Below are 24,637 nucleotides of genomic sequence, written 5' to 3'. Positions count from 1 at the left end.
ATAGGCTACAGAGATCCCTGTCATCTTGTATAATTAACCCTCTGAGGTCGGCAATCACGCCGGCGTGATCTGCTCGCTTTTTTCCTTATCAGTTGAATTGAGACCCGAAATACTCTTTTGACTTTGATTTTACAAACAAGTTTCATACATCAATCGATTCTGTTAAATGTGTATTATTTTTGTGTATACTCACAATAAAAACAAAGTGTTGTGCTTTTTGCCAAATAAAGAAAAATAAACACGAAGCGAGTTCTGCCTTCTCTCTGTCAGTGTAGTCCATTCTGAAATGCGTCCGAAAATAAACAATAACTCAGCGAATACTCAGTCAAACAGACATACAGACACACAGGCATGAAGCTTCTTTTCTTTTAAATGAAGTAATTTATATAAAAAACAAATATTCTCATCTTGTGAAATCTGTATTAAAAGAGAGTGATTCCAGTCGAGCTCATTACAGCTGATTCAAATGTAATGTGACACACCCACGAAGAGCGCGCGCTATTCAAACGCAAATGATTGAGGCAAACCTGTGAACGCCCCCATATCAGCTCGAGAAAACACAAGTTTATTCAGATCATTACTTGTTTACACCATCTCGCAGCGCTGTGAGGAATAATAATAATGGAAAATGTCCCTCAGAAGTGCGGGTATTTCGAGGAGCAAGGATCCGACTGAGCTGAGGAATACAGCAGTACGTTTTTTTTCCTTCTCACGTGAATTGGGTTTCTGTTTATGAATGAATGAACGGCAGAGATGCGCGCTGTTTACCACAGCTCGCAAAAAAACAGTTTAAATTTAAATCGCGTTTGTGAATGAATGATGATGTTTTAGCAAACTGTATTGCTATACTGAGATGAGTAAAAATCGACTGAAATATGTTGAAATAAAATGTCGGCTATTTGTATAAGCAACGTATTAAACTGCAAATTAACATTTATATGCCCTAATATTTCATAAAAACAACGTTACTGTCACGGAGCGCGCGCCTGTCACTGAGCGCGCACCTTCACCTCTCTCCGGTCTCATTCGCTCCTTGTCACCTGAATTCTAGAACTGCAATTCCCATCTTTCCCCCCTGCTATCATTAGTTCCCAGCCCTGCCTGGTTTTTCCACTCAGCATCATTACATCCACCTGTTAATCATTATCCACCCTTTATCTGGACTGCCTTGTTCTTTGTTTCTTTGTGAAGTGTTGTTTTGCCACGCTGCATGTTGCTATGTGTTTCCTTGGTGTTTTATGCCCAGTGCTTCCTTGTTTCGTTACCTGCTTCAATAAAGTTCTGCAGATGGATCCGACTGCCTCTACTTCGTCATTACAGAACACTTCACCACTACAGGATCCAGCAGACCTCCAGAGTCTTGCTTCCGAGGTTAATTCCCAGGCATCTGTGTTAATCACACACCAACAACAGCTGGCCAAGTTAACGAATCTCACCGAAGAACTTGTGAGGTCCGTTCATACCCTCACTCTGCAGAGTGCGGTCGCTAATTGAGCTCAAGCTCTCGCTGCACCTGTGCACGTCACATCAAGCGTGAGTACGGCTTCAAGCAATCCCAAATTATCCCTTCCTGAGAAGTTTAATGGCTCACCAGCTGCCTGTAGAGGATTTCTGTTGCAGTGTGAATTATTCGTCAGCCAGCAACCCCAGCTTTATCCCAATGACGCGTCCCGCATTTCATTCATCTGCTCATTGCTCACCGGGTGGGCGTTGGAGTGGGCGACTGCTCTCTGGTCCGGTGGTCATCATACCTTTCCCTCCTTTAACGTGTTTATGTCTCAATTCAGAGAGGTATTTGAACATCCCGCGGGCGGTAAGGAACCAGGGGAACAGCTCCTCACATTAAGTCAAGGGAATTCCACCGCGGCTGATTACACGCTTTCCTTCCGCACCCTGGCAGCACAGACGGGGTGGACAGAGGCACCTCTTAAACTGCTGTATCGAAGGGGGCTGCAAACGCATCTGCAAGGGGAATTGGCTTGTCGCGACGATGGGATGTGCCTCAGAGAACTTATGGAGCTTGCCATTCGTCTCGACAACCTCATCCGCTCCCGACGCACGCCTCTCACATCCTGTCTTTTCGCTCATCCTTCTTCCGGCACGGAGTACGAGCCCATGCAGGTCGGCTTCACACATCTCACCACGGAGGAACGTGAGAGAAGGATGCGGAATAAATTATGCCTGTACTGTGGTCAAGCCGGTCATCAGAGAGCTTCATGTCCTGTGAGATCCAGATCCAGTGATACTTCTGCGGTGAGTCCTTTGATTAATTCTCCCCGCTCTCTCACCCTCGAAGTTTCATTGTATTTTAATGAAAATAGTTGTGAAACAAGAGCTTTAATTGACTCTGGTGCCGCTGGTAATTTTGTCGATTTGGAGTTTGCCTTGTCTAAAAATATCTTTCTCATTCCTTGTGAGTCTCATGTGGCAGTGGCCGCTCTGGATGGATGCCCCCTGGGGACAGGGGAGGTACAATACATCACGCAGCCTCTGACGCTCAACTTCGGGTCTCGTCACACGGAGAGAATTCAGTTGTACACGATCAACTCACCCCTTCATCCAGTGATTTTGGGATTGCCATGGCTGGAGAGACACAACCCTCTAATTTCCTGGGTCGACAGGAGAATCACTCAATGGTCCCCTTTCTGTCACGACCACTGCTTGCCTGCTCTCCATGGTCCTGAATCTAGCCACAGTTCCCCCGAGAAAATGAATCTGCAAGGAATTCCCGCGGTATATCATGATCTTGCAGAGGCATTCAGCGAGAGAGAGGCTTCACTTTAACCTCCGCACCGGTCCAGCGACTGCGCTATTGAACTTCTACCTGGAGCCGTTCCCCCGCACGGCCGTGTGTATCCACTTTCGCAACCGGAGACTGAGGCCATGAGATCGTATATCGAGGAACAGCTTGCTAAGGGATTTTTTTCACCTCTTCCACATCTCCGGCGTCCGCGGGGTTTTTCTTCGTCAAGAAGAAGGACGGGAGTCTTCGGCCCTGCATCGATTTTCGTGGTCTCAATGAGGTAACTGTGAAGTATCGTTATCCTCTGCCTTTAGTCCCTGCAGTCTTTCGTTAATGAGGTCTTCCGGGACATGCTGAATCAGAGGGTTATTGTTTATATTGATGATATCTTGATTTTTTCAGAGACCCTCGAAGCTCATGTACGGGACGTGCGTGCAGTTCTCAAACGTTTGATTGAGAATCAGCTGTACGCCAAAGCTCAGAAGTGCGAGTTTCATCAGACTCGGATCACCTTCCTGGGATATGTCATCAGCGCTGAGGGGGTTCTCATGGATGACAGCAAGGTCAAAGCCGTGGTGGACTGGCCTCAACCTTCTTCTGTGAAAGAATTACAGCGATTTCTGGGTTTCGCCAACTTTTATCGTAGGTTTATTCGTAATTTCAGTCTCATTGTGGCTCCTCTCACATCTCTTCTCCAGGGTGGGAAGCGCTTCCGGTGGTCTTCTGAGTGCACTGCAGCGTTTAATCAGCTGAAAGAGAGATTCACTGCCGCACCCATCCTCCATCATCCAGACCCGGAGAGGGAGTTCGTCGTGGAGGCTGACACCTCGAACACTGGAGTGGGTGCGATCCTGTCCCAACGTCACGGTAATCCCGCGAGAATGTTTCCCTGTGCCTTTTACTCCCGCAAGTTAAGCTCGGCGGAGCGCAATTATGATGTGGGTGACCGGGAGCTTCTAGCCATGAAGGCTGCCCTGGAAGAATGGAGGCACTGGTTGGAGGGGGCACGTCAACCTTTCACCATCCTCACAGATCACCGAAACCTTGAGTACATCAGGTCCGCCAAGCGTTTGAATGCTCGTCAGGCTCGCTGGTCACTATTTTTCTCTCGTTTCAATTTCAGGATCACATACAGACCTGGGTCCAAGAACGGGAAGGCTGATGCTCTGTCTCGTCAGTTCGAGGATTTCAACGAAATCACCAAGCCAGAACCCATCCTACCTCCCACTCTGATCGTGGCACCTGTGCAGTGGGATATTATCTCGGAGGTCACTGAGGCTCAACAAGCTCATCCTGTACCGCCCGAGTGTCCTGTGGACCGCCTTTTCGTGCCTCTCGAGCTCTGTGAGCGGGCGCTTCAATGGGTTCACTGCACACTCAGCGCGGGACATCCAGGTATCTCTGCTACGGTACAGTTAGTCTCCAACCGCTTCTGGTGGTCTACACTCCGGGCTGATGTTATCAAATTTATCCATCAATGTTCCATCTGTAACACAGTCAAATCTTCCCACCTTAAACTTGCCGGTCTCTTACAGCCACTTCCAGTTCCTCAACGCCCGTGGTCCCACATCGCTGTGGATTTCGTAACAGATTTACCTCCGTCTCAGGGATTTACCACAGTGCTGTCAGTCGTGGATCGCTTCTCCAAGTCCTGTCGTTTCATCCCCCTTAAGGGTCTACCTTCTGCCATGCAGACTGCGGAGGAACTTCTCAATCATGTATTTCGTCTTTTTGGCATCCCCGAGGACATTGTCTCCGACCGTGGTCCTCAGTTCACTTCCCGTGTTTGGAATGGACTCTGCTCCAAACTCAACATCAACGTCAGCCTCACCTCTGGATACCACCCGCAGTCTAACGGTCAGGTTGAACGGTTGAACCAGGACCTCATTCGGTTTCTGCGGACATACTGTTACGATAACCAACAGGACTGGAGCCGATTCTTGGTCTGGGCAGAGTACGCCCAAAATTCCCTGGTAAAGCCTGCCACTGGTCTAACGCCCTTCCAATGCGTCTTAGGTTTCCAACCCCCTCTCTTCCCGTGGTCAGGAGAGCCGTCAGACCTCCCTGCGGTGGATACGTGGTTGCAACGCAGCGAGGCCACTTGGAATACCGCTCATGTCCATCTGCGACGTGCCATCCGCCACTTTCGACTTCATGCGGATCGAAGGAGACGTGAGGGTCCTCGGTATAGGCCCGGACAGTGGGTGTGGCTTTCCACCCGTGATCTGCGTTTAAGGCTCCCAAGCAAGAAGTTATCCCCTCGCTTCATTGGGCCCTTCAAGATTCTTCGGCAGATCACTCCGGTCTCGTTTCGTTTGGCTCTCCCAGCACATTATAGAATCTCACCCACCTTTCATATGTGTCTTTTCAGACCCGCTGCCGCTCCCAGGAGAGAGGAGGTCCAGGAGGGGGTCGGTTCCGTGCAGGCTCCCCCAATTGAGGTCGGAGGCGAGGAGGCGTACCGGGTACGAGATATCCTGGACTCCAGACGTCGCGGCGGGGTACTGCAATACTTGATTGACTGGGAGGGCTATGGCCCTGAAGAACGTTCCTGGGTCAGGTCTCAGGACGTCCTGGACCCTGCTCTTCTTACCACCTACCATCATACTCACCCAGATCGTCCTGCTCCAAGACCCCGTGGAAGACCCCGTCGTCGTTCAGGTCCTCGCTTCCGGAGCCGCTCGCAGGGTGGGGGCTCTGTCACGTAGCGCGCGCCTGTCACTGAGCGCGCACCTTCACCTCTCTCCAGTCTCATTCGCTCCTTGTCACCTGAATTCTAGAACTGCAATTCCCATCTTTCCCCCCTGCTATCATTAGTTCCCAGCCCTGCCTGGTTTTTCCACTCAGCATCATTACATCCACCTGTTAATCATTATCCACCCTTTATCTGGACTGCCTTGTTCTTTGTTTCTTTGTGAATTGTTGTTTTGCCACGCTGCATGTTGCTACGTGTTTCCTTGGTGTTTTATGCCCAGTGCTTCCTTGTTTCGTTACCTGCTTCAATAAAGTTCTGCAGATGGATCCGACTGCCTCTACTTCGTCATTACAGTTACAGTCAGGTGAAATATGAAAGACAACATTTTGTTGACTAGATTTGGGTACAGTTTTTACTGTAGAATATACTGTAAGATTACACTTGAATTGTTGTTGTAATTGTAACCTTTTTAATAAAAAAATATATTTACAAGGTAGATGTAAACAAACTATTAAAAGGTACATATATTTTTTTTTCTTTTAATAATTTGTATTGTGTTTTATTAGTAACAAATTTGGGGAGAGGATAAATATTCCAAAACTGAAAATACAGTATGAGAATTAACTGCACAATTACGAGACATGTTTACCTTGGATATTATACAATTTGCAAGCACAATTTGTGAAAAAAAAAAAAAAAAATTATATAAAAAAAATATAAATACAATTTATATTTGTGTATAAATATATATATATATGTGTGCGTGTGTGTGTGTGTGTGTGTGTGTGTATGAAGAGTTCAGATGCAAAAGCCTCTAAATGCCATCTGAAATTTTCTTCTAGAATGATCATTTTTATGAAGCTTGTATATTTAAGTTAGCTATAGGTGACACACCTGAATGAATGGCTCATTAAGTATGCAGGGGCATTGTCTCATCAGGTGTGAACTACTAAATATACATGATCGTTTACGCCCCATCCGCATATTGCCTTTCCAAACTAAAAGTGTTTCACAAAACTTAAATCAATGTATCGTTTTATGTGAATGATTAGGCAGGATGATTTTCACATCATTTTGAAGAAAAAACGACATCCATTAGTCAAAAGTCTTATTGACATATATTTAGTATGTGTTTTGTGGCCTTATTTCAGAAACTTTTAGTTTTTTCAATAACCATGCATAAACATTATTCTCTCAAAAATGAAAACATGTACATACATCTGGCTCACATATCATGGTAGTCCTGTTTGTGCTAAATAGAGTGTAATTTTTTTTTGCCATTGATATGTTTATAAGCAACTGAAAAAAGCACAAATGTCAGGGCATGTCAGAACATCTCAAGGACCCCAAAAACACCCCAGACCTCAGAGGGTTAAAGGTTAAAAATATAATTAAAGGTTAAAAATAACTACTCAAATTAAACATAGGCCTAATGAGGATTTTATTACAACAACAACTTTATAATATTTGAATGATATAGTACGTCTCACTTATTTCCGGTTATGTTTACTTTCAATGTACTGTGGTCAATGAGTTGAACAAACTGAGTGTCCGCAATAAGATTTAAAAATTTGGCATTTTTTATAGACATGAGAAGTCTATAAAAATCATATTCTGAAGTTTACTGTGTGCAGAATTTTCCAAACTTATTGGAACATGAAGTTTTAACCCAAGTGGGTGTTAAAAATACGCCATTATTTCACCACAGAGTGTCAGTGTTATTGTAAGTTTTTTTCACAGAAACACTGACCGACAATGTCCTAATTTCAACACCAGTCCTAATTTCAGTTAAAATTGCAAATCTGCATTCTTACGTTCTCATTCATACTGTTACCAAGTTTGAGTTGAGTGAGAAGTCCCCCAGTAATTGTGTCCCACCCCAGGTAGCCAGCGGATTCGGGCCAATCGCGGCTGAGTGTCAGCTCACTCGGCTGTGTACTGGCAGCAGCTCGCCAGAAGTGAGCCAGCTCTGGCCCAGTAATGGTTGCCAGATTTGGCTAGGTTTTGGCTGTGTAGAGCTGGGCCGATTGTGGTTGAGAAATGGTGCATTAGGCACATTAAATTATAAAAATGCCACAATTGTCCCACTATCACGTGCAGGATCTTGCATCTATGAAGGGGTCATAGAACTTCAATATGAGTTTTAAATTCATGATTTAATATTAATGAGATTTTTATTCATGTCATGTTCTAATTCTATTTTTTTTTTTACGTTTGTAAATGCTGCATGCGTGTCTTTGATGTGTTTTAATGCGTGTGAACGTCCGAAATGCCTTCAAACACTGGAGCGGCGCAGAGTTGGCATGGAAACGAATACTTCAAATCCATTTTCTCACAATATTTTTCACCTATTGTCACAGATATTGCTGAAGCAGACAGGTGAGTAAAATAATACTAAAGTTTATTTTGAACAGAAGCACGTAAACCATCAGATGTAAATGGTGAGTTGAACACAATGAAGATAGATGAATGGAACTTAGCTGATGAACAACAGTATTGTCCTTTACAGATGGAGATCGGACAAGGCTGATGGTAAACACAGATGAGAGTCACTGAAGATGGCAGAAGGTTATTGGAACGGGACCGGACGACAAGGATGGCAGGTAAGTGGAACAGGTAAGGATCGAGGTAGAGTCTGTGTGTCCATGGAGAGACGAGATCAGACAATGAAGAGTGGTGCAAGGAATGTATATAGTGAACAGGTGACGAGATACAGGTGTGGTGATTAGTAATCAGGGGAGAGTGAACGAGTGGGTGGAGTCTGTAGATCAGGTGGAGCCGTGACAGTACCCCCTCCTCCATGGGCGGCTCCTGACGACTGGGTGGAAAGATGGCGACGAGGTCTACCACGACCCCTGGGAGCTGGACGATCTGGGTGCTCGGTGTGGAATTGGGTAAGGATTGCTGGATCGAGGATATCGTCAAGAGCAACCCAGGATTGTTCTTCTGGTCCGTAGTCCTCCCAGTTGACTAGGTACTCTAATCTGGCACCTCATTGTAGTGAGTCCAGAATGTCTCGAACCCGGTAGATAGGCTCCTCTTCGGCAAGGTTGGGAGGAGGAGGTACGTCGGCAGCACCAGGATCTGTGGGAGGAGGAGAGACAGGTTCAGTGTGAGGTTTCATGAGTGACACATGGAAGGAAGGTGAGATTCTAAAGTGAGGTGGTAAGTTGAGACTATAGGTGACTTCATTGATCTGCCTCTGAACGGTGAACGGTCCAATGTATCGAGGACTCAGCTTACGGCAGGGCAGGCAAAGACGGATGTCCCTTGTAGAGAGCCATACATTCTGTCCTGGTTTTTACAGTGGAGTGGAGATACGACGACGATCAGCTTGAGTTTTGTGTCTCCGTAATGCCTGTTGGAGATGCACGTGAGCTGAGTCCCATACCCTCTCGCTCTGCTCAAACCAGTGGTTGACAGCTGGAACCTCCGAGGGCTCACCCGACCAAGGAAACAGCGGAGGTTGGTAACCAAATATGCACTGGAATGGGGTGAGCCCAGTGGTGGACTGGCAAAGAGAGTTTTGTGCATATTCTGCCCAGGGAAGGTATTGGCTCCAGCTATCCTGGTTCTGGTGGCAGTAAGACCTCAGGTATCTCCCAATTTCTTGGATCTTGCGCTCAGTCTGGCCGTTGGTTTGTGTGTGGTAACCGGAGGAAAGGCTTACGGAGACTCCTAGAAGTTTGAAGAAAGCTTGCCACACTCTCGAGATAAACTGAGGACCCCGGTCCAACACGATATCTTCGGGGATACCGAAATTTCTGAACACTTGTTCGAACAGCGATTCGGCGGCTTCAAATGCTGTAGGTAGACCGGGCATAGGGATCAACTTGCAGGCCTTGGAGAAACGATCCACAATGACGAAGATACAGGTGTAATTCTACTTCGGCAGATCGGTCAAAAAAAAAATCGATACCGATGTGAGACCAGGGTCGACGAGGAATCGGAAGAGGAACCAGTTTACCCTCCGGAAGTCTTTTTGGTGTGTTGGTAACGGCACAGACTGACCAACCCTTGACGTATCGGGAGACATCCTGAGGCATGGAGGGCCACCAGTAGCGTTGAAGTAGGAGCGAGAGGGTACGCCTACTACCTGGGTGTCCATAGCCTGGAAATGTGTGGGCTGAGCCCAGAAGGGCTAAACGATGAGGAGGTGGAACGTAAATGAGCCCTTCTGGACCTCTCGGCGGAGCAAGGTTGGCACGGTTTTCTTGAGAGATCTGTTCAACGATATCCCAAGTGATGGGACTGACGAACATGGCTGGAGGGAGAATGGGTTCCGGAAGGGTTTCGTCTGGAGTGGTTTGGTGAAGACGGGAAAGGGCATCGGCTTTGCAGTTCTTGATTCCATTGCGGTAGGTTACTGTGAAGTTGAACCGTGTAAAGAACAATGCCCACCGGGCTTGACGGGGATTCAGTCTTTTTGCTTCTCTGAGATACTCCAGATTACGGTGATAACTTCAAATTGGTGAATGGCTCCCTCCAGCCAATGTCTCCATTCTTCTAGGGCCAGTTTAATAGCGAGCAGTTCTCTATTCCCGGTGTCGTAGTTCTGCTCCGCCGAGGACAGCTTCCTAGAGTAGAAGGCACATGGATGGAGCTTAGGAGGGTCACCCTGCCACTGAGAAAGAACCGCTCCGACCCCGGTAGAAGAGGCATCTATTTCGACGATGAAGGGAAGATCAGGATTGGGATGGACCAGGATCGGAGCTGTCTGGAATGCGTCCTTAAGCCGTTGAAAGGATTTAGAAGCTTCGGAGGTGAAGGACAGAGACTTGGGCCGGCCTTTGAGGGAGGAAGTCATGGGTGAACTGATGAGACTGTTGTTGTGGATGAATCTGCGGTAAAAAATAGCAAATCCTAGGAAATGTTGAAGTTCCTTTACAGTTGTGGGTTGTGGTCAGTTCCGGATGGTGTCCACCTTCCACTGGTCCATCTGGATGCCGTGTTGATCTATGACGTACCAAAGGAAGTGGACTGAGGTGGTGTGGAACTTGCACTTTCAAGTTTGAGATAGAGCTGATGGTTTTGAAGTTTTTCAAGGACCTGCGTAACATGATGATGTTGTTCTGAGAGGTTCCAGGAGTATATAAGGATGATTGTTGAGCTTCCTCGACATACTCCTCCATGGCCTTCTGCTCCGGGATGGACAAGGGGTATACCCTACCCTTAGGTAAGGTGGCCCCAGGTAGTAGGTCGATAGCACAGTCCCATGGCCGATGAGGTGGTAATTTGGTAGCCAGTTGTTTACTGAAGACATCCTGGAATGCCCGGTATTCTGACGGAATTTTAACCATGTGAGTGATTTCTGGACTTTCCACGGAGGAGGAGTTGATGGCGAGGTTCTGATGATTCCGGTCAGATGAAGACAAAGAGTTGCCAGGAATTCTCTGAACAGGAGATAGAAAGGATAGGAAACATTCAGCACTCCATCTAAGTATCTCACATCTCTCCAGTCGATGTGCGGTTGGTGTTGAATTATCCACGGGCGTCCCAGGATGAGATCTGCCGTGGATTCCTCCAGCACCATGAAGGTAATGTCCTCCATGTGCAAACATCCAATGCGGAGCGTCAGAGTAGGTGAGAAGTTACGAATGCAACCCCTTCCCAGCGGCTTTCCCTGAATGGTGTGGATGCGAAGATTCTGGGGACATCGTTTCTTGGGTGCATTTAATTTCTGAAGGAGTTGGGTGGAGATGAAGTTTCCCGCTGAGTCAATGAGGGCTTGCGCTGAGACACATATATCAGATGTTAGAACATAAACTGTGGTACGAGATAGGGTTTCTACTCTTGGAGGAATTTGAATTGTACTCACCGCCGGGCGTTGGGGTCGCACAGGACAGACGGTGATAACATAACCTTCTTTACCACAGTACAGGCATAAACGATGTTGGATTCTGCGTTGACACTCCGTTTGGGTCCGGTGATAACTGTCGATTTGCATGGATTCTGGTGCTGGAGAAATGACAGACAGTGTTGTGGGCGGAGGACATACAGCGGAGGAAGAGCTGACGCAGGCGGTTAGGTGTTGGGAGACGCGGATGGTCTTCTGTATGAAACTCTCCAATCCCATCGAGTCATCATACACGACCATGAGTTGACGGATGTCAGCGTTAAGACCATGGCGAAAAGCAGTGAGTAGGGCGGTCTCATTCCACCCACTAGATGCCGCCAATGTACGAAACTGTAAGGCATAGGAACAAACTGATTGTTTACCTTGACGAAGGTTAAATAGTTGATCGTGGATGGAGAGTTCCGAAGCAGTTTGACCAACACCTCTTTGAAATGATCGATGAAGTTGTTGAGCGATTTAGTTACTTGGGCGTTGGAATTCCACAGTGATTGCGCCCACTGGAGTGCGTGGCCAGACAGCAAGGATATCAAAATACAGGATACAAAAGCCACTCGGGCAGAATCGCTGGGAAATTGATGAGCTTGCATCTCAAAGTACAGGGAGCATTGTAGAATGAATGGTACGGGTGATGACGGAAGAAGAGATGGATGAGCAGCATGGTGAACATCGGCGGGAAGGGAAGGTGGATTATCTGGAGAAGGTGGCTGAAGTGATAATCTGACTGCATGAACCAACTCAGCAAACGGATCGCGGAGTGGATCCGCAGCGGGTTCTGCATGTGGTCTGATCTTCTGTCACGAATAGTGATGAAGCAGACAGGTGAGTAAAATAATACTGAAGTTTATTTTGAACAGAAGCATGGAAACCAGCAGATGAATGGAACTTAGCTGATGAATAACAGTATTGTCCTTTACAGATGGAGATCGGAACAAGGCTGATGGTAAACACAGATGAGAGTCACTGAAGTTGGCAGAAGGTTCTTGGAAAGGGACCGGACGACGAGGATGGCAGGTAAGCGGAACAGGTAAGGATCGAGGTAGAGTCTGTGTGTCCATGGAGAGACGAGATCAGACAATGAAGAGTGGTGCAAGGAATGTATATAGTGAACAGGTGACGAGGTACAGGTGTGGTGATTAGTAATCAGGGGAGAGTGAACGAGTGGGTGGAGTCTGTAGATTAGGTGGCGCCGTGACACCTATATCACCATGAATCCATGGCTAAGTCGTGACGTAACCACTCTCCAATAATACTGTTTCCGGGTGTTCTGTTGATCTGTCCTACCTTGTCAGATTTTCCTACCGTAGCGCAAAATTATAGCCATATCTATCAGTTCATCCTACCACATCGTAAAATTCTACTGCACGTTTCTGCTTCGCGTCTGTGACCACATAAAATACTTCAGTGTAACTTTGCCGAAGATTCTTATTAGACCATGGTAGGATGATTTTACAGTGCAAATTGTGAGTTAATTTCATCTTCCCTCTTTCTGAAAACATCACAGTGACTTGGTAGCCCAAGCCTGAGTCAGCCCTGCAAACCTGTTAGTGTGCAGTGGAAATATGCACTGATCCCAGAGATGTCCCACTGGCAGAGGCTTTACCAGCGTCTCTATTGTGCAGCTCATCCCAGTCCAGCAGCAGCACCAGAATCTTCTGCTCAGCTCAAGTCTACAGAAAAATGTTTTCTTCCAATCTGTTTTATGTATACTGTTAATTTATCTTGTATATAGTTGTAAAAAGTACTGTAAGTAAAAATGAATAGAACAATTTATTTTGTATCATGTACAAATTAATTGACATGACAAAAATAAATGTACAGAATAATTTCTTTATTAAATTTACAAGTTATAACTTGCATTACAAAAATAAACAATGGACATGTATATTTTTTTGTTTCATTTACAAATTATAACGTACATAAAAATAATGTATAAGATTGTTTCATTTACAAATTATAATTCACATAACCAAAAGTTTATTTCTCTACTTATATGTCAAGAAGAGAAAACAATCTGTCCATTCTCTTCCTGCTCTCCTGTGATCTCTGTGAAACTTCATGTCCTCCCTGATTAGCTCGATCAGCTCATCCTCTCGGTCTCGTTTTCTCTTGGCTGGTTCGTCGTTCTATCCTTCACGGCCCGGGTAAAGAACGGTAGGCAGGGTTGCCAGGTGTGTGCAACAAAAGTAGCCCAATAAGCCCATCGGTTTTTCTTCATTTGTGCTTTTGATGGATGTTTTGGGGGTGTTGGAGCTCCGAAATCGTACTTACGGGGGTGGAAATCAACCCACGAAAAAAAATGTTACCCGCGGGCCGCAGCAACAACTTAAAAGTAGCCTAATTCTGCGGGACAACCTCGGACTTGGCAGCAATAACGGTAAGCCACATTCGAAGGATCCTTCGAATTGGGACAGCCTTCGTCGCGCCGCTGTGACGCAATCGGCCTTCAAATACAGCCTTCGGAGGATGCAGCCCTTGAATTGGGACACAGCTACAGCTTCAGTGTCAGTGTGAGAGGGGGAGTGGCCAGACAAACAGGAAGTAACTGTAGAAGAAATGGAGTGTGGCCAGTCTTCAGGTCAGGGCTCCCTCTGCTGGTTAGAGGGAGCAGATGTTACATTATCATTTCCCTTTTTCTTTTTTCTGTTCTGCACCCCAGAATGGAAATTGTTTTATTTGAAACAGGGACAATGCACAAATAAACATTAAACTTGTTAAACAAGAGAATATGTCTTGGGCCAGGTTATATCAACAATTGCTAATTTCCACCTGTAGAACGCTTCCGCTATGAATAAAATGGATAGCGGAAGCGTTCTACAGGTGGAAATTAGCAATTGTTTTATTTGTTAAAAAATATGAAAGGAAACGTTTTATATAACTTTTATTTAGAAATGCTAAATAAAAGTTATATAAAACGTTTCCTTTCATATTTTTTAACAAATAACTTCTGATTATTTAAATAGTTTTATTAAAGGAGATTTTCAAATCCCCTCTCGTGTGACGCCCCTATGCACTTCAGATACTGCATACCCCAGTTTTGGGCCCCTGGTCATATCTCTTCTTAACATGACATTGTAAAAGAACAAACATCACTTTTTACCAAGCCTTTTTTATCCATTTTGTGCACTGTTGTGTTTGCCAGCACTCTGCTTCATTTCACAAACCGTTCCTGTTTTTGAAGGTAGCGTCAAAATGCCTGTGTATCATTAAGGAAGAAGGGGCTCATGGGGCCTTTAAATGTCAGAAACATTCTTCCTATCAGTCTAGGGAACAGTTGACACTCAGTTGGATGTAGAGCAGGCCTGCAGCGAGATAAAGCTAATAAATGCTGTATTGTTGGAGTCTGAGGTTTGAGATTTGTAGCACTGGTCTAGGCTGTTTGCTTGAAGAAGAATGATGTGTGTGTGTCACTGTGCTCGGACAATACAAGCACTGTTTGCTCTCCTCCAGAATGTATGAGGAAAAAAGACAAATGGGGGAGAAATAGGAGGTGGTCATTGAAGGGACGAACCATTTTGAGAGATGTGAGCATTAGCACTGCCGTCTGTGACCAGTTAACACATTAAAATTGTGTTAATGAACTACTGAGGAAAGCTTGATGGTGATTTTAAGGGAATTGCTAATATTGTTCAGAGACACAGGTGAGCTTGTTTTAACTTACTAAATCTGATTATTTTTCATGAACATTTGCAGGGACTTTAAAAGAGTATCCAAAACATAAAATACTATTTTACATATGTCTATACTTGGAAGCAAAACATCACCATTACATACTGACAAACATTTGGACTGTCCATATGTCACTAACCTCAATAACAGGTTTAATATATATATATATATATATATATATATATATATATATATATATATATATATATATATACACTACCATTCAAAAGTTTGGGGTCAGTAAGATTTTTAATGTTTTTAAAAGAAGTATTCTCTGCTCACCAAGGCTGCATTTATTTGATTAAAAATACAAACAAAAACAGTAATATTGTGAAATATTATTCCAATTTAAAACAGCTGTTTTCTATGTGAATATACAGTAAAGTGTAATTTATTCCTGTGATCAAAGCTGAATTTTCAGCATCATTACTCCAGTCTTCAGTGTCACATGATCCTTCAGAAATCATTCTAATATGATGATTTGATGCTCAAGAAACATTTATGATTATTATCAGTGTTGAAAAAAGTTATTTACATTTTTATTTCATGATGCTATGATGAATAGAAAGTTCAAAAGAACAGCATTTATCTGAAATCTAAAGCTTTTGTAACATTAAACACCTTCAAAAGTTTGGGGTCAGTAAGAATTTTAATTTTATTTTTGGGGGAAAGAAATAAAATAAATCAATACTTTTATTCATCAAGGATGAGTTAAACTGATCAAAAGTTACAGTAAAGACATTTATAATGTTAGAAAATATTCTATTTTAAATAAATGCTGTTCTTTTGAACTTTCTATTCATCAAAGAATTTAAAAAAAAAATTGTACACAACTGTTTTCAACATTGATAATAATAATGAATGTTTCTTGAGCATCAAATCATCATATTAGAATGATTTCTGAAGGATCATGTGACACTGAAGACTGGAGTAATGATGCTGAAAATTCAGCTTTAATCACAGGAATAAATTACAGTTTAAAATATATTAAAATGGAAAACAGTCATTTTAAATTGTCATAATATTTCACAATATTACAGTTTTTTTATTGTTTTTTATCAAATAAATGCAGCCTTGGTGAGCAGAAGATACTTATTTTAAAAACATTAAAAAATCTCACTATATATATATATATATATATATATATATATATATATATATATATATATATATATATATATATATTGTTAGCTTGTCAGTGATAGTTAAGTAAGTAAAAAAATTCTAAATATTAAATGTTAGTCTAAACTTAAAAAAAATTATTCAATTTGTTAATTAGCATACATATACACATCATTTTAACTTTTGCTTTTATAACAAAGTTTTCACATACGTAATATGTCTTTTTTATGTGATGTTTAGTTTTTCCATAGTTACACTTGAACCCAGCGTGTCATTACCCATTATGCATGACGGTAAACAACACATCACAACATGATTCCCCTAATGACCAATTAAAGTGTGCTAAAGATTTGACTGTAGCATGGGACAAAGTTTGACAATCTTCAGTCGTGTCTTCGCAGTCCTTTCAAAAAAGCTTTACCACAATAGTTGTGTGCTGTAATAAATACACATTTAAAATACTAAACACAAAAGACACTCTGTTAAACACATCCTTTCACATACATGAAGTTGGTGTTTGTGATATATATATATATATATATATATATATATATATATATATATAGTTGTCTCTATATCAAAAAATTTCTAATTATTTTCACTTATGCCATGCATGGATGTGCAGTCTAAGTCTAAATAATGCTTTAGTTCAGTATAAAGCAGCAGAATGTGTTTAACTCTGAGAGGTTAAACATCCTAAATGGGTTTGAGTTGTGTGGTGTAAAAAAAAACCTGGCAACACTTTATTTTAAGGGTCCAGAATTATGCATTAGTTCAGCATAAATACACTAGTAATTAATGATTAACTTAACATATAGTAAGGGCATATTAGTCATTCTTTACCATTTTAAACATTTGAAGGATCCACATTCATGTGATAAATAAGCAAAAATAAGCTAGTAATTAATAATTAACTGAATAAACAGTAAAACCTCTTAGCCATTATTTACAACTTAGCAAACCACTCATATGATAAGGGTTATTTAAGGGTGTAAATAAATGAAATTGTCACGATTCACCTGTATATACGTGTGTGTGTGTATGTGTATATGTATATGTATATATATTTATTTATTTTACTTGAAATAGCAGAAATAACACATTTTATGAAACCAGATCCGAGCAGAAATACCTTGAAACATTATATTTTAAATTCTCTGCTACAGTAGGTTGGGTTAGGTTCATGATTAGGATCAACAATGCCACTCAAAAGACAACAAAAAGGACTCCAATTGCTTAAAGATATACATCCATTGCTGTAGTGTCACTGTAGTGTCATCTGGTTTGAGTTTGGAACGTTTGATTTCGTTTGAAATACTGCTGCATCTAGATCCAGCTCCCCGTTTTTTCATCTTTGCCTCAACCACGTTCTGACACGTTGGGCCCTATTTTAACGATCTGAAATGCAAGTATCAAGCGCGAAACGCAAGTAACTTTGTGGGCGGGTCTTGGGCGCTGTTGCTATTATACCGGCGGGATAAATGACTCTTGCGCCCAACGCAAATCTAAAATGGGTTGGTCTGAAGTAGCTTCATTATTCATAGGTGTGGTTTGGGCGTAACGTGAAATAAACCAATCAGAGCGACATCTCACATTCCCTTTAAGAGCAGACACACTTGTTCTATAGCAGATTGCTATTATAACGGCGGATTTGCCAGGCAGGCGCGCGCCAGCAGCGGTTCACAGCCGAGGAGACCGACGTTCTCGTCAGGGCCGTAAAACACAGAGAAGTGACATTGGGGATGGGAGAAACCCAACCAAATTAACTTCGGTTAAACAGGCGTATGATAATTTGGGTAAATGTGTAAGCTAGATTTATGCTTTTATAATGATCTATCTATCTATCTATCTATCTATTGTAATAATGTATGATTTGCAAAAATGAAAACTGCTGCTTCTGTGTAGATGAGAGAATTAAAGTGTATGTGCGTTGTGCACACGCTGCATTGATTATGGCCAAGCATGCGCCTTTAAAATAGTATTTGAATAACATGCGCAACGCGCCACTGACTTTAGACTAGGTTTTTCCTGGTCAGTGGCGGAATTGTTTTCTAAACCTGCAAAATAGCACCAGGGAACGTTTGCGCCGGAACATGCCTCCTCTTTACGCTGAACCGCCCCGGGGAGCGCAAATGCATTTCCTAGTTTACGACATGCGTCTGTGGAGGGAAAGGTCCACTGTGCGGGGGTGAAAAATAGGAATGATACATGCGTCGGTGTACAAAGTCAATTGCGCTGGGTGCCAGATAGGGCCCATAGAATCAAAGTCAAATATACTAGCTTGGGATTTTGACCCAAGACATAATTGGCTGGTCTGGCACTTTTTGTTGATATTGTGGTATAACTGTTTCACGGCTTTGCAACATAAGATTTAAAATTTAAAATAGCAACACACATGCATTCCTGCTCTGTGATATCATAACTAAATTAAATTAAATTAGACTTTCACAAGATGGAAAACTCGGAGTCATACTGAATGAACTGTGTTCAAAATAGTTTCATCTTCATTCATGTACAATGAACTATTTGTTGTCCCTAAAATTCTGGGTAACAGTGATGGGAACATCAGGTCATTTTACTGTGTCTCTTGTTCAATCTCATTCAGCAAAATAAAAAAAATAAAAAAATGTATTTGTCTTTTTGTTCATTTTAACCCTGTTGAATTTGAATTTAAAATGAATCTCTTGACAATTAAAAACAACAACAACAACAACAGAAAACACAGGTAACAGGCAGGTAAATATTAGTCACAATAATTTATTTAAAACATAAAAAAGGCAATATAAAAATAACATCTCACTGCAATAGGTTTGGTTGAAAATAAAATCACATCAACAAAGTGTATTATTAACACTTAGTATGCTATATCTTGTCTAATCGATCTGACTTACAGAATACCAATATTGGGCTTCCAAACAGGCCCAAATTCCCATAGACCTCTGTTGAAGGGGTGAAAACTTTCATACAATACCTCTTGAATGTTGTTGAAGCCATCCGTTTGCATTATTTCATATTATTTATTAAAGAATATTGTTTAACATCTGAATTTGTGTTGAAAAAAAACATTAACCAATAAAGAAATTTTCACCAATCAGAGAGCTGACAAAATACTTCATTGAATTGTAGTTGATGTTTGTCTTTTTGTCCGATTTTAAAATACCTTTTTATGTCGTCAGATTATTTTTATAGCGCTTTAACAAAACATTGTTTTAAAGCAGCTTTACAGTAATTAACAGGATCAAATAACAGTATTAATTTTGCATAGTTATTCAATTATTAAACATACAATTTCATCTGTGAATAAGTTTCAAAAAGACAATAGTGTCATTATTCAGCTCAATTTAGTTCAATGACTGAGACTGTTGCAAAATTCATTGATTATGAAGCAAACTATATTTATTATATAAATATAATGGAATCATATTAAGTTTCAAAAGCTGTATGTAGGTAAATATTTTACCTGTTAGATACTGTCAGTACATCCAAATTGTACATTCAAGCATACAAACTTAGAAAAATATACATATTTCTACATGTAAACTGTAAAGTTAGGCAAACTCAGAAATGAGGGAGAGCAGGGATTAGTGATGTCCAATTCTTGAATGAATCGTTCTTTTGAGCTGGTTTATAGGAAGGAACTGGTCGAAACGATTCACAAAATCAAACTGAATCCAACATTAGTTCTGGGTTGATGATGCAAGACGAACAGACGAAGTAGCACGCAAGAACCAAATGAGCTGGTTCAACTAAGTGTCGAAGTTTGGTGAAGATTACTCAGGAATTGCCATATGTGTCACGTTACTAGCAGTAGCCGAATAAAACATTTATAAACTTACAGATCAACGAGCCAGTGTGTGTGTCTTGACACAAGCCGGAGAGCCAGTTTGTAAATTACTTTAAAGGCTAGACCAGGAGCCACAAGACCGGTTATTGAACCAAAGAATCAAACCGACAGGCCGATGTCCGAGCTTACATGCATTAAGCTCTCATGGGCATAGTATAGGACATCTGCCTGTCGGTTTGATTCTCTGGAAATATACTTATTATGGATAAGTATGCAAAAAACTTTCTTTTTAGAGATTCATTGTGCATTAAGCTTGTATAAGTTAGGGTTAGTTATAACTAAATCATGGAGCTTTTTAAGACAATTTTATTATTTTTATGGTTTATTCTTCAATCTGCATTTGTGCAGCAATTTCTGCATTGTTTACTTCAGATGTAAAACTTTAATGTAGAAAACGAGTTGGAAGAGTTTGTTATTGCCGGAGTATCTGAAGCTTGAGTAAAGGATCGGCCCTCTTCTGTACGGAGGCGGAGCTAAAGCTCATTTGCATTTGACACACACAAAAACGGCGGGTTTTTGCTCACACCCAAAAAGGGGCAAATTTGACAAGCTATAATAAATGATCTGGTAATTTGAGCTGAAATTTAACATACACATTCTGGGGACACCATAGATTTATATTTCAACTTGTGAAAAGGGGCATAATATGTCACCTTTAATAAAATAATAACAAAAATACATAGATCACACAACCAAGGAGACAAAACTGTGCTCACATAAATGACAGCCATTAAAGAACAACACAGAACAATGAATACAGGAAACACAAGGGCTGATAAGAATAACTTATCACAGTTGGGAATGATCAAGACTAACGAGGAGAAACACAGGAACAGAAGAGACAAACTAAAATTCCACATAATACAACGGTACAAAAGACACAGAACCATGATCTAAATATTATCTACAAATCAGAGGTGGACAGTAACAAAGTACATTTACTTGAGTACTGTACTTAAGTACACTTTTTGAGTATCTGTACTTTACATGAGTATTATTTTTTCTGGAAACTTTTTACTTTAACTTCACTACATTTGAAAGACAAATATCTTACTTTTTACTCCACTACAATTCTGTCAGGTCCTTGAGTAGGGTGTCAGTCAGGGGATGATTTTGGTTGCAGGGACCCGCAGGGGTTGCTTTTTTGCAGGGGTTGCATTGTGACTGGAAATGAAAGTCGAATTGAGTCGGTTTATGACGTCAACCCAATTTTCGTTTTCAACCACAATACAACGTCTGTCCAACGTTGGAGATTAATATCAATCTGGCATTGGATTCTGACATCAACCTGATTTTCATTTTCAATGTCTTCTAAATGCGAATTTTGTCATTGTTTTGGAGCACACTAGCTTATAACAGTAAGGCTAACATATTCATACTAAAAGCCAAAAAACTTTAAATAGGGCAGTATATGAGGGAACAGCCATTTGGGTGTCCGAAACCATTGTGGGCGTTATTGAGTGCACGTATTCAATCTCACATTCAATCCCACTACTAGAACTGTGTTCTAGAAATAAATTTGATATTGATATGAGGGTAGGCAGGCAGAGATTCAGAGGCATAAGGTACTGTTAGTATTACACACAACAATGCAACAATAATAAAACAATGCATTGAAAGTTACTTTTGATACTTAAGTACTTTTAAAAACAAGTACTCCTGTACTTTTACTTAAGAAAAAATCGGTATTTACAACTTTTACTTGTACCGGAGTAATATTTGACCAGTAGTATCTGTACTTTCACTCAAGTAAGGAAGTTGTGTACTTTGTCCACCTCTGCTACAAATACTTAAGTGACCAAGACTAGCTTAAGTTAGTAAAATGGTTGAAATAAAATGTAATTAACTTTTGGTTGCATATTTTAAAACATTTTAAACATGATTAAATATATGAGATGGTGGTTGTTGTTGTTGTTTTTTTCAGAAAATGAAAAACCCCTTGCAGATTACACCTAGCCTGATTTGTGCTACAGCTAGACTCCAACACTTCAGTCTATTGAAGAATTCTGTTCACCTTTACCTCAACCCTAATCATTCTAAGAATCTCTTTCCTCTTTCTCAATAACAGAAAAGTCATCATTTCCTTCTAATGGAGTTTTGCCTCATATCCTGTTTGAGTCCATCTCCCCCGTTGGCATTATCACCCTGACATCCAGCCCTAACACTCAATGAAACACGGATTTAAAGAACTTCTCAACAATGGACAACTGTTCTGTTCTTCATTTGCTCCTCATGATCTCCATCATGCCTGGCTGGCTTGGGGGTGACCTTATTATCTCAAGAAAACAGCAAGAGATCCGTTCAAGTAAAGCCTCTCGTGGGTCCCATCTGAGAGTGAGACGTGGCTGGATTTGGAGCCAAATATTTGTTGAAGAAGAAGATCCAACACCAAGGAAGATTGGTCAGGTATAACTGGAGTTCACAAAGGGCTTTGACACCTCTAAACTAAAGAAATGTGGGCAAAGGTCTCATAGCTTAAAGACAAGGATGGGGAGCTCATGAATAAATTCTGTGCAAGTCTTACAGTGACAGCCATTTTATTTACCAACAAATATAATAATAACCCTTAAAACCTAACATTACAATATTAAGTTGCACTAATAAAATATTGACAAAAAATATGATGAAATATTATTAAAGTATAATATTATAATTATTAAAGTGTGAGTTCAGAAAATGTTGTTAATTATTTAAAAACAATTGTAAGCAATTTCTTACATACCCAATTAGATGTACTTTGAATAGTAAACCAAACCAACATTAAACCGTATTAACGCTCATTTCAGCATATTCACATTTTAGTCTCCAATAGCAATATTACTTACTCAGCTCAGCTGGTGTCAGAGTTGAGTCTGTTTTCACGCTTTGTATTGTTTGATTTAGCTTTCCTTTTCTGTTTGAGAGTTTGCTGTTAGTCTGTTAATTAGTTCTGTCTTCCTCGTCCCTTGCCTGTTGGTTTCCATGGTTTCTGATTGATTTGAGTATTCTGTTCAGGTGTGTCATGTTAACTCACCAGCTCCTTTATTTGTCCTCATGTACTTAAGCCCTCAGTTCCAGGGTGTTTTCACACACTGGCAGTTTAGTTCGGAATGGGGCACGGTTCGCATGTAAAATCGCTAATGTGAACGCTGTCATGTGAACCCGGGTGCGCACTGGGGTACCGAACCCGAGACTACCTGGAGGAGGTGGTCTGAGTTCGGTTGCACTCGAACCGTGCTGCGGTTCGCGTGAATGTGAAAGCAACAGGGCTCGGGTGCGCACTTGTTCAGGAAGAAAAGTGACTTGGCCATGCGTTTTAGCTGATTATTATGTATTTAGTTAAATAAAACGCATGTAAGGGATAATAGTGTTGATGATTTACCTTGGATATGAGCGAGAGTGAGCCTGCAGTGTATTCGCGCATAGCGTGTGGAATCAGGACAACAAATTAATGGAAATTTCATTTGCAAGCAGCGGAAAACCACCTTATGCGTCACACACACATACAGTAAACTTGTGTTGTTCACTCAGCTGTGCATAATAGCATCAAATTAATAAAAAAACCACAATATATTGACTGGCGTTCTGTTTTCTATCATGCGGCGTGCAAGTTTGCGATGACGTAAGATGCACCAGGGTTCGATAGAATCAAGTTGAGTGTAAAACCAGACCAACGCTGCGGGGGGCGCCGGGAACAATCGCGCTCAGGCTCGGACCGCAGCAAACAAGCCCAGTGTGAAAGCAGCCTCAGTCTGTTACTCGTCCTGTATTGTTTAAAATTTATGTTGTAGTGGTTGCTATATTCCATGTCTCCAAGTAGTCTCCAAGTGACCTCCTGCATGTTTCTTTGTTTTGAATTTGCAATTAAATACTATTTTGTTTACTTCCTCATCATGCGCTTCACTACAGCCATCAAACCGTGACAGATGGTGTAGTCAATGTGAAGTCTCAATAGTGTCTTTTTTTTAAGGGGCACAAGTGACAATCCTGGCACTTCTTAATTATAATTAGATATTGATATATAGTTGATATGTCTTGCAAAATCTCTTTTACATCCTGTTTATTTTCCTTCAGCTGAAATCAGATTACGACACAGGCAACTTTACTATCAAGTACATCCTATCAGGTGAAGGAGCTGGTGAGATATTCATCATTGATGAGTACACAGGTGACCTTCACTCATTACAGAGTCTGGATCGCGAGCTGAAGCCCTTCTACATACTGCAAGCCCAGGCCATCAACCGCAGATCCAAACAGCCTGTTGAACCTGAATCTGAGTTTATCATTAAAGTCCAGGACATCAATGACAATGCTCCAGAATTTATCAATGAGCCTTACATATCCAGCATCCCAGAGATGTGTCCCACAGGTGCGTTGACCCACTGTGTTTCATATGTTCATGACAAATAAAGAAAACATAAAAGATTATGCATGGTCTAAGTTAATAATTTACTTATCAGTGCTAAAAAAAAAAGTTTATGTTCATACACAGTTTGAGGTGACACTTTAGAATACAATTAATGAATAACTACACAGGAACAAATGAGTAACAATACCCATCCTTCGGATGAGATGTTAAACCGAGGCCCTTTTGTGAAGTATTGGATAGTAATGACTTAATTATTATCACATCCTTCAGAAGGAACTACTAATTATTTGGATCAGTATTCTAAAGTGAAAACCATAATAACTCCTTAATGTTGACTGAAGGCATTGTAAGTTTTGGAGGTT

The 24,637-nt window shown here is 41.5% G+C and overlaps 1 protein-coding gene across 1 annotated transcript in view; it reads left to right on the top strand.

Annotated features, from left to right (window-relative positions):
- The first annotated feature begins 14,781 nt into the window (after nt 1-14,781).
- cdh19 (cadherin 19, type 2) overlaps nt 14,782-24,637 on the top strand; it is a 50,689-nt gene continuing 40,833 nt past the window's right edge. The window contains exons 1-3 of the mRNA XM_079863915.1: nt 14,782-14,933; nt 21,996-22,333; nt 23,981-24,275. Of these exons, the coding sequence (XP_079720041.1) occupies nt 22,127-22,333; nt 23,981-24,275 (502 nt within the window). The 5' untranslated portion in view covers nt 14,782-14,933; nt 21,996-22,126. The remainder of the gene's footprint in view (nt 14,934-21,995; nt 22,334-23,980; nt 24,276-24,637) is intronic.

Source organism: Squalius cephalus (genome assembly GCF_949319135.1).
Source record: "Squalius cephalus genome assembly, chromosome: 25".
In the NCBI taxonomy this organism is placed as follows: domain Eukaryota; kingdom Metazoa; phylum Chordata; class Actinopteri; order Cypriniformes; family Leuciscidae; genus Squalius; species Squalius cephalus.
This window is presented reverse-complemented; position numbering and strand designations above follow the sequence as displayed.